The 11173-nt window shown below is 35.6% G+C and overlaps 1 protein-coding gene across 1 annotated transcript; it reads left to right on the plus strand.

The window, feature by feature from the left end:
• Positions 1-296: 296 nt before the first annotated feature.
• LOC126235390 (alpha-tocopherol transfer protein-like) lies at positions 297-7866 on the plus strand. Its single transcript, XM_049944112.1, has 4 exons — positions 297-378; positions 4738-4883; positions 7028-7123; positions 7226-7866. The coding sequence occupies exons 3-4, from the start codon at positions 7032-7034 to the stop codon at positions 7821-7823; spliced, it is 690 nt and encodes a 229-aa protein (XP_049800069.1). The 5' UTR covers positions 297-378; positions 4738-4883; positions 7028-7031; the 3' UTR covers positions 7824-7866.
• The last annotated feature ends 3307 nt before the right edge of the window (positions 7867-11173 follow it).

Below are 11173 nucleotides of genomic sequence, written 5' to 3' on the forward strand. Positions count from 1 at the left end.
GCGTTCGGCAGTCGGCTGCAGACGGCAGTCGACCTTTCAAAGGAGAGACGTGCTGTACTTAACCATTGTCTCCTTCTTAAGAGAATTATATACAAAACATTCCTTATTTCGGTGTTAAATTCAATATCGGATGTTATGTTTTAAGCAGCGTATTATATTTCTAGAACTATTAGCAATTTTTGTTATTTAATTCGACGCAGTGGAAACGCGAAAAGAGCGAAACTACCTGTATTCGGAGTTTCGATTTTATAAATCGATATAGTTGCACTATCGAACGACTAATTGACACTCTTATGGTTTGTCTTTCATTTGACGTTTAAGATGCATTGATCCGAAGAACTGGGATGTTTGTAAAATCTACAGCTCTACGGTGTTAAAGTTAGTAGTTTGCAAATATTTGATGGAATTGGTTACCAAATATATCTTATTTGTTGTCATCACATGCTAAAATTGAGAGAGAAATTTGTAAATGGAGTTATGTCATAATTGTGTTATTAAGTTTAAGTGTTGTAAATTTAATCGATATTTGTTCGCAGTCGTGAAAGCTGTAACCAATTACGCGACGAAACAACGTATCAAAAAAATAAAGTACATACTGATTATGAGCTGTTTGCATATAACAATTAGAGAGATCTGGTAACGATAATTTAAACGTTAAACATTGTGTGTTGCGTTCTGTCAAACAGTTTTGATGGTGTCCAGGGAAGAGGACGTTGAATATAAGCAATAGTTTGCTCCGCATAATTGCCTCTTTTATGTGTATTTCCGTGAAAAACTATAAATTTCTCCATTTAGCTTTACATTTTAAAATGTTCCATTCAGTTGAAATGTTTTGTATCTTTCGCTCATTTCAGTCTACATTCCCCACAGCCGGCAAGTACCTGGAGTAAGTACATTGTTAGAAATCGTAGTTATTGCCGAGCTAGTTGTTACAGTATGTGAACTTCTTTAATAGAATGACATTCTGTGCGTTGTAAGAGCCAAGGCCCCCTACAATGTGTTCTTGGTAAGAGCCATGTGTTAGTTATTAATAAGTTACACATATTTGCAGTGTCGTTACGAGAGAAAAAAAAAACAGTGGGGAGGTTACTGTTTCATACGGTTGTTTTGTACAGAAGTTTACATAAGATCTGACCCAAGTTTATTGTTAGACAGTCACTGTATTTGTTCCAAATATATGTGTGAGGTAAAATGATCAGTAAGAAGAAATATTTTCAATCCAACAAAGAAAATTGTTTGTGCTATGCTTTTCATTTACTGCACTGGTATTCAGAGATTCTTACTTCTGTTTGCATCATTCCTTTTTCAGAGGAATGTTTGGTAGTTAAATGTAGAAATTGTTGCCATTTTCCATTAGTTATTACTGTTCTGAATGTTTACAAATAGTAATGTTTCCAGGACAGACTTATTGTAATGTGAGGCTGTTCGTAGAACACTTTCAAGCCTATTGCCTTTAAATTAACAGTTTTATCATCAAATGTTATTTTTATTTTTGTTTTATTTTTGGACTCCAGAATTGAGAGTTAACTTGCAGAGAACTATTCTGTAATATAATTTCTTACACATTCAGGTGGGTAAGCCCCAATATCACTCCCAATATAACTCAGAATGCCGACTATTTGTACATCCTTCAGAAAATTCGAAGTACACCTAGTTAATATTACTCATTATTCAATAAAATTACCACTCTATAGTTCAAGAAAGTAGTTTCGCTTCTAACTTTTAGCTTATACTAATTTAAAGTTTTTATTAATGTTATCACAATTTTCTAGGTGTACATTGCTCCATAATATGTTGTTATGAAGAAGTCATCTTAGCTAACTGATATCGGATCCTTCTATCACCCACCACATTCAGCTCCAGATGTAACTGAAAATTTTAGAGAAAACCTCAGTTCACTTCTGTGTAAGTTACCCAATCATGCTGCAATCATCGGTGGTGACTTTAATAATCCAACAATTAATTGGGAATTACAGTTTTGTTAGGGGTGGGTGTGATAAGGCAGCCTGTGGAACTTTACTGAATGCTTTCTCTGATCTACTTAGAACAGGTAGTTATGAACCCTAATCGTGATGGAAATATATTGGATCTAATGACAACAAATAGACCTGACCTCCTTGAGGACGTCCACATCAAAACTGGTATCAGTGACCATGACATGGTTGTGGCAGTAGTGATTACCAAGAAACAAGAAGAAAGATATATATGTTTAGTAAACCAGATAAAAATCAGTAGTATCATATCTCGATGAGAAACTTGAAACTTTGAGCACAGGGCAGGAGCACATAGAGTAACTCTGGCTCAAGTTTATAAGAATAATTGGCCATGTACTGGATAGATTTGCACCAAGTAGAACGGTTCATAATGGGAAGGACACACTGTGGTATGCAGTCACTGTGAAGAAGCTTCTAAAAAAACAGAGATTGCAGCATAATATGTGTAAAACACAACTTAGGATTATAGATAGAGAAATGCAGAATGAAACGCATATGGCTCTAAAGAGAGCAATGCGTAATGTCTTCAGTGACTTATCGTAGCAGAATATTGTCACGTGATCTTTCGCAGAACCCAAAGAAATCCTGGTCATATGTAAAGACTGTTAGTGGCACCAAAGTTAGTGTCCAAACCCTAGCATATGCGATGAACTGAAACTGAGGGTAGCAAAGCAAAAGCTGAAGTGCTTATCTCCATTTTCAAATGTATGATTTCACCTGTTTCTCAAAATCACTGACATTAACACTTATTTCAGTTATTGCCCCAATTTAATCCTCGTACCACTGCAATGATGACTGAAATAAGTGTTAGTGTCAGTGATGTTGAGAAACAGGTAAAATCATAAAAAACTGAAGAAAGCTCTAGGGCCTGATGGGATCATTTTCAGATTCTATACTGAATTTGTGGCTGAGTTAGCCCACTCTTCGAACTATAATGTATCATAGATTCTTCGAACAAAAACCGTGCCCAGTTCTCTGCAAAAGGCACGGTCACACCTGTCTACAAGAAGGGTAGTAGAAGTGATCCACAAAACTACCATCCAATAGCCTTGGCATCAGTTTATTGTAGAATCTTGCTTTGGATCAAGGCAACCAGGTAGATGCTGTATTTCTTGATTCCTAAAAAGCATTTGACTCAGTACTATGCCTACACTTATAGTCAAAAGTATGATCATATGGACTATAAAGTGAAATTTATGACTGGTTTGAGGACTTTTTGGTTGGGAGGATGCAGCATGTTATCTTGGGCAGAGTGTCATCACCAGATGTAGAATTAACTTCAGATGTGCTCCAGGGAAGTGTGTGTTGAAGACACTTGCTGTTCATGTTGTACATTAATGACCTTGCAGACATATTAATTGTAAGATCAAGCTATTTGCAGATTATGTAGTTATCTATAATGAAATACTATCTGAAAGAAGCTCCATGAATATTCAGTCAGATCTTGATAAGATTTCAAAGTAGTGCAGAGATTGGCAACTTGCTTTATATGTTCATGAATATAAAATTGTGCACTTCACAAAACAAAATAAACATAATATCCTATGCCTATGAAATCAGTGAGTCACTGTTGGAGTTGGCCAACTGATACAAATACCTGGGTGTAACACTTTGTAGGGATATGAAATGGAATGACCACATAGGTTCAGTCGTGGGTAAAGCAGGTGGTAGACTTTGGTTTATTGGTAAAGTACTGGGAAGGTTCAGTCAATCTACAAATGAGATCACTTACAAATTACTTTAGAATATTGCTCAAGTGTGTGGGACCTTTACCAGATAGGACTAACAGGGGATATTGAATGTATACAGAGAAGGGCAGCAAGAATGATCACAGGTTCGTTTAATCCATGGAAGAGTGAAGGAACTGAACGAGAAGACTCTTGAAGATAGGTATAAACTATCGCGAGAGAGTCTGTTAATGAAGTTTGAAGAACCAGCTTTAAGTGATTACTCTAGGAATATGATAAAACCCCCTAAGTATTTCTCACATAGGGATCGTGAAGATGTGATAAGAATAATTACACCCCCCCCCCCCCCCCACACACACACACACACACACACAGAGAGATATATTCAAGGCAGTCTATGTCTACATAGATATCTATACTATGCAAACCACCATGATGTGCATGGCAGTGTGTACAACCTATTGTACCTGTTATTAGGGTTTTTTTCTGTTCCACTCATGTATGATGGAGCACGGGTAGAATGATTGATTGAATGCACGTGCGCGCGCCGTACATAAGTGGAAAAGCAAGAAACCCTAATAACAGGTACAATAGGTCGTACACACTGCCATGCACATTATGGTGGTTTTGCATAGTATAGATGTCAATGTAGATGTAGACTGCCTTGAATGTGATTGAGATGAACACTAAGAAATGGCTGGTTGAAGCAGCTATTACTCAAACAATTCTGACTAGACAAGTGGCTTGGTGTACAAACAGCACAAAAAAAGTCCTCCTTAAAATTGTTTCATGATTTGTAGTTTCCTGGGAGAGGTTAATTTGTGTTATTTTATCTGCAAGAATACACCGAAGTAATAAGCAGATACACGTGCACGTGTGGGATTCACGTATCTTTTAATATGTAACTTAACATTTAACATAAACACAATATGTAAGCATACGCACCTGCTGTGAAGTTCCAGGCAGTAGATATGTGGTTTCTGTTATATTGCTATAAAACATACTTAATATTATGATGGTGATAAAAAATATTAAACAAATATTTCTTTTGCTAGGCATGGCCTCAAGTCGGGGGCATTACTGCTGGTTGCTTATACACCTCCTAGGTGTATAACTGGATTACATATGACTATGAAGGTGTTAAAATAGCCATAAAATAAAGGCAATTGTGTCATGGTTCTTCAAATTCAGTCTTATAATTGTAAGTATTTGAGGCAGTTTCTCAATTTTTCATGCTGTATATAAGCTTTCTATTTATGAACATTTTTGCACGAGTTAATTTTTTTTTTTTTTAATTAAGTTAGATAGGAATAAGTTCTGGGTGCCACTGTGATTTGACTATTGACATATTGAGGAAGTAGGCCTTGGTGTTACTACTGATATTGTGTTGTTGAAATGGGGATTGTAATGTTGTCAGACTTATCTTCAGAGTAGCCAATCTATAGGTTTGGCTATAAGTTGGTATATTAGCTGTGCATTGATGAAGCCCTTTAATATCCAATAATAAACTAGCTTTTTAAATGAAGGTTGTGATCAGTAGCATAGCTCAAGGAGTAGGTTAGATTTGGAGGCCACAGAACTTCAGTCATGGGTTGGCAAAGAAGGTGAAGATACCAGCACTGCTGTATTTTTTTAAATACGTACTGCTTATGAAGTGGTGACAGTGCCACTGTTAAAAGCTGATGCCTGTTTTGTGTTCCATCCTGCCTCCAAAAATGCTGACTGCTTCATGAAGACAACAACTTGAATGTCTTTAGTGCCAGATTGGTGCAAGTTTTCTGTGTTTCATCCCAGCTGAATCATCCTAGTCTCTTGAGTGAGCCTCTGCTGCTGTCTTTGCTGTGCTTTCTAAATCGAAGTATTGGGCATTCAGTATGATAACTAAGATGGTTACACTTTAAGTATAAGATATTAACTGTATCACACACTGCCTTTCTGGCATTTTGTGAGTAATTCTGTTACTGTGTTGATGTCAGATAAATAAATTATTTTACTGAGTATGTTTTCAAATAAGAACATATTTCTGGGTTATATTGATAAGTCCTAGGATGATAGTTCATAAAATTATGATCTTTCACTGGGTGGTTGCAGATGTACAACCAATTAAATAATTTGTAAATTTTCTCTTGTGGGTTGGTATGCCATTCACAGTGATTCTTGCGACCATCTAGTGCAGTATGATGATACCAGCCACCATGTAAATATTGAGCATGTGAGTGGTGCAAAACATTATAGTTTGTCGGTATGTAGTAAGTGATAGTGTCATGGAGTGTGATAGACGGGTGCGATGACTGAAGTTTTGGCATGTCTGACAGTTGCTATAGACAAACTGCGTTAAGATTTATGTTAATATGAAAAATGAGTTATTGGCACAGAAGTGGAGAACAGCAAAATTTTAGTTTGTTACACAGCTGCACCTTCATCCTGTGCAGTACAGGTGACCCATTACAACCACGGTCATATGAAGAACATACCCTTGATGATAATGTTTTCTGCACACTTGCACATAGAGCTTACTGTATCATTGTCACCAAAAATGCATTTGGATTTATCTGCATGTAATTATGAGAGTTGGGCATACAGAACTGAAAATCTGTTGAATGTTCTTTTTACTCCACTTATTGGATGGGAGTGTGCATATCAGGGGCAATTGTGTGTGTGTGTGTGTGTGTGTGTGTGTGTGTGTGTGTGTGAGAGAGAGAGAGAGAGAGAGAGAGAGAGAGAGAGTGAGAGTGGGGGGGGGGGGGGGGAGGCTGAGAGTAAATGCAGCCAATGAGACAGTGATATTTTTAGTGTAGGGAGCCATATGTTTCTGATGAGCAGAAGTCATTTCTTGAAAATATTAATAGTAATCATAATTTATAGTTTGACTCTTACATAAAAGATTACAGCAACCAGCTACTTTTTACTTTGGTATTTATTTGTTTAAGTAGTGCTGTTACCGTTTTCAGATCGACAGGTTCATCTTCAGATGGCTGGTTCACATTTTACCTCGCCTTTTGTTTCCCCATCTGACAATTTCCTTGGGGTGGTGGTGCCAATGAAGAATCCACACCATTATGTTCCAGTGCATGCTGCTTATCATCTTGCAGCAGCAAAAACTGTATAATGCCCTTTTTTTGTATAAACATGCACATAATGTAAAGCACCACTCACTCACTCACTCACTCACTGAGTATATATTCTCAATATGAGCTGCAGTTCAAAGATATTAAAAACTGACAACATGCCAATTTGAGTTTGTGAAATTTATAGTTTGCGTTTTGCTGACAAAAATTTTGAAAATTGGTGCTTTATTGCAAGCAGTATATGTCATTCAGGTACAAAATTATTCACTGATTTCAGTGTGATGGCTGCCGCAACAAGCAGTTCTGGGTCCCATCAGAGCGAAGGTAACGCAAGTGACATACAGAGCCTGAGGCAGTGGGCTGCTGCTGAACGGTACTTACTGACAGAACACCAGCTGAGAATTTTCTACCATAGCTGTTATTTTAATGTTGAGAGAACAAAAAAGTGCATTAATGTGTATTTCTCTATACGTAGCGGCACTCCAGAGTTGTTTGCAAACAGAGATATTAGACGTCCAGAACTGCAGATGGCACTTTCAGCTTTAAATTATGCTGTTTTGCCAGTTTGTGACCCTGCTGGTCACACTATTTTGCTTCATAGTCTATGCAATTATGAGCCCTCCAGGTACGTGTTCAGTGATGGAATTAAACTATTGTTGATGATGATAGATGCCTGTGTCCATTCAGATGGAACGTCACCAGGTTATGTAATGCTTTTTGATATGAAGGGGGTCCAGAGTGGCCATCTTACTAAACTTAATATTTCTTTACTTAGGAAGTTTTTCCAGTACATACAGGAGGGTATGCCTATTCGCTTACATGCTATACATATTGTGAATGTTGTTCCAATCATGGGAAGAATAATGAGTCTCACGAAGCCATTCATGAAAAAGGAATTGCTTTCACTCTTACATCTTCATCCAGTAGCTGATGGATATGACTCCTTGTATGAATTTATTCCACGAAACTGTCTCCCTAGAGACTATGGTGGTGTTTTGGACTGTGTTGAAGATCTTCATGCTGATCATGTTAAAAGACTTGCATCACTGCAAAGCATATTTTCCAAAGACTAAATTTCATTTTATAATTTTGATTTTCAAATGAGACAATGTCTATAACGAGTTGTTGCAGATAAAGTTCTTAAGCAATTTCTTTTGAATGCAATGTCTTTCTGTGATTTAAGTTACTAACATGATAATGTGACTCAGAGAAGTATTATGGTTGCTATTGTGAAACAGACTGATTTTAAGGTACAAATTGATGAAGCTGTTGCTTGAGTATTGTTGTATTGAATGAATATTTTTCAGTATTATTGGCCTTCTTGCCAAAAGTAGTATGAAGTGCATATTTAAGGTACTTATTTTTGTGTAAGAAGCATAGATTTTGTGAAACAAGTATTATGCTTTTTTGTGCTGATTTAGTAATTTATATGAAGTTATTTATTCATGTGATATATATATTTTTTAACATATTTTGAGATTTTAGGAATCTCACGATTCAGTTACTAATTGTTCGATCCTGTGATAGACTTGGCGACATTGATTAATGTAGAAAGTTTACCTGCTTTTTGTCTGTTATGTGGTATTCAGTTACACAACATTTACTTCGCTGGGCAGGTTACTTTTACATGCTCCATGATTCTCGTGTCCTTTAAAGATAAAGGCTAGTGTTTTTTAATAAAACTACCAAACGTGGGCTAAATCATTTAGTAGGTAATTTTTTTAACACTCTACTACTGTGGATGTTTGTTGTTTAATCACTGATAAGTGATTGAAGGTCTAATAAATTTTCACATCATGGGTAATGTTCACAATTGTTTCTCAGGTTTTAAAGGTGTACAGCTATATTATTGTTAAAAATGTGATAAGTATAACCTAAGTGATTGAATACTATATAATATGTGGCTGTGTGTAGTAAACAAGATGAATGGGAAATTAATTCCATGTCATCTATGATAACAGCTTTAATTATCATGTTTCTAAAAGCGTAGAAAATTTTTGTACTGTTATCAAGTGTAGATGTTTAGAAGTTTGGTTCTCTCTCGACTGAACATTTGGTATGTTTTCCACCTATGCAGTGTTCTGTTGAATATATTTTAAATTTCATTTGTGAAAAATCTTTATTTAAGAATTACATTGTCAGCCTGATAAGGTGGTTTTATGTGATTGATTCAATACATGACTTGTGGTGTAGATTTTTAATCTGATCCATATTTTTGTAAAGCTAATGCCATACAATTGTTTTAGTATTTTTGTAAACAGCTCAAGAATTACTGAAAAGGACTGTCTTCTTCAGAAAAAAGTCTGTATTTTTCTTTCTAGGGAAATGGCTTTCTTCCATATATGAACTATGTGCTTACTGGTGAAAAATACGCTGAAAATATTTTTGTACATGGTCTCCTTTTTTACTCTTAATGACTTGATTGTCACTTTAAGGATTCAAAAACTTGCTGAATATCTTTAAACCAGGGGGTTTTCAGTTTTGTCCCACTATTTCATCTTTTTTTATTTTGTCAGTGTTTTCTTCCTGTTGCCTTTCTACATCTTTAAAGATACCGTTGATCTTCCTATAACTTCCAAGTGTTTGCCATCATCTTCCTTCACTTTAAGTGTTTTATTCATAATATTCTTTCTTAACATGTCATATGCTTCAATTTGGCTTTCTGTTCAATTTCTTGCATGTTGTCCATACTTTTTGTGATTCGTAATCCCAATTACCATTGATTGGTTTTGCTTTTGTCCAGAGTATAGTGATGTCTGATGCTTACAAGTATGTCATGTGAAAGTTATTTGCTTTCCAGTGTTCATTTGCCCTTTTCTTTTATTAACACTACACCTGGTCGCTGAATTTCTAAGACTTTTGTTGCTTCTTCCATATACTTAAAAGTTCTTATGATACATACATTTCACTATCAATTAGTTATATGCACATAATGCAACTACGATCCTTTGACTGGGAATTAATACATTGTTTTCAGCTATGACGTACACTGAACTTCCTCAGAAAGTCTCTTTTTGGATGTTATTGTTCTGTATGAAACTACACAAGCCTGCCTTACTGTACGTATTAGACCTGCTGTAACCAAGTTGGCACTGCTTCACTTATGTTGTTATGTTGCTCTTTCCCAAATCGTAATGATGATCTGGTGATCAAATTGTGTTAGAAACAGCACTACATTTTTGAGTGTTATGTAAGAATTTTTCTTCCACATTTTAGAGAAACTGTGGAAATGTTACGATAAGGAACTATTTGAAGGTTGTTTGGAACTGAAATCTAAATATTCAGTACGTGAAAATAATATTGTGTAGCTGTCTGTGTGATCTCCAGGCATCTGTGTGTTGCTATGGGAGTAAAGGTGACCTGAACTGTCACAAAAAACCTCCTCTTTTAAAAATGAATTTTTGGCCTTCCATCATTGCTGACATTATCTTGTATGTGAATGAGTCATAAATATGATTTGCAAAGACATTTGAGGTACCCAGAATATAACTGCAGATCCCAACCAAAGTTTGTTCTGAGAAAGATATTTTAATGGTCTTTAACATTTGGGTTTTCATGTCTGCCTGCAAATTCTTGAACAATCATTAATAACTTTTTTTTAAAAACAAAATGTGTTGTGTACTAAGAAAAATATGAAGCAGAGGAAAAAATGAAATGAAATAGAGTTCTCCTGTTGCAACATCTTAAAATAACTATTCTAGATTCCACAGTTGTCATAGTCATTACCGCCATTATGAAGAAGCTTGGTATAAAAGTCATGGTGTATATTTCAGTTGTTTCATCAGTTCATTGTGTTTAACCTTCTTTACCATCCTTTGTTCACTATACATCTGTTATAAATTAAAGAATAATATGTGACGTTGTACTTCTATTCATAAACTGAACTGTTTGATGTGCTTCTGCATCAGAGAAATCTAAACCAAATTTACATTCTAGAATGAAATTTTCACTCTACAGCGGAGTGCATTGTTTAAAATGAAGTATGCACACATTCTCATGGAGTGGCCAGTAGATATGTATGATCTGACTGGATTTTTAAACTGACTGTAATGATAAGTATATTTTGGGAGCAGCAAATACGTTTCACAGCTTCATTGGCTTCGAATTTACATTATCAGATTATAAAGTAAATGCAGACAAGCTCAGTCAACATCTTTTTTTATCATTTCATCTTTGAACAAATCCCACTCTCTCTATCAACAAACCTACCTTGTTCATTTTATTAAATGTGAAAGAATGTTATACTTTTGCTGCAGCAATAACATCACACCATTGGTTGGGCAGTAAACACACTGTATCTCCCATTTCTTCTTCTGGAAGAATGCAAAATCCCTATCCACATCTGACCTGAAAAATTTGTCTTACAGGATTAAAAACATTATTTTTCACAAAATACATCCCAAGACTGACAATATGAAAATTT

This window comes from Schistocerca nitens, chromosome 2, assembly GCF_023898315.1.
Source record: "Schistocerca nitens isolate TAMUIC-IGC-003100 chromosome 2, iqSchNite1.1, whole genome shotgun sequence".
Lineage (NCBI taxonomy): Eukaryota > Metazoa > Arthropoda > Insecta > Orthoptera > Acrididae > Schistocerca > Schistocerca nitens.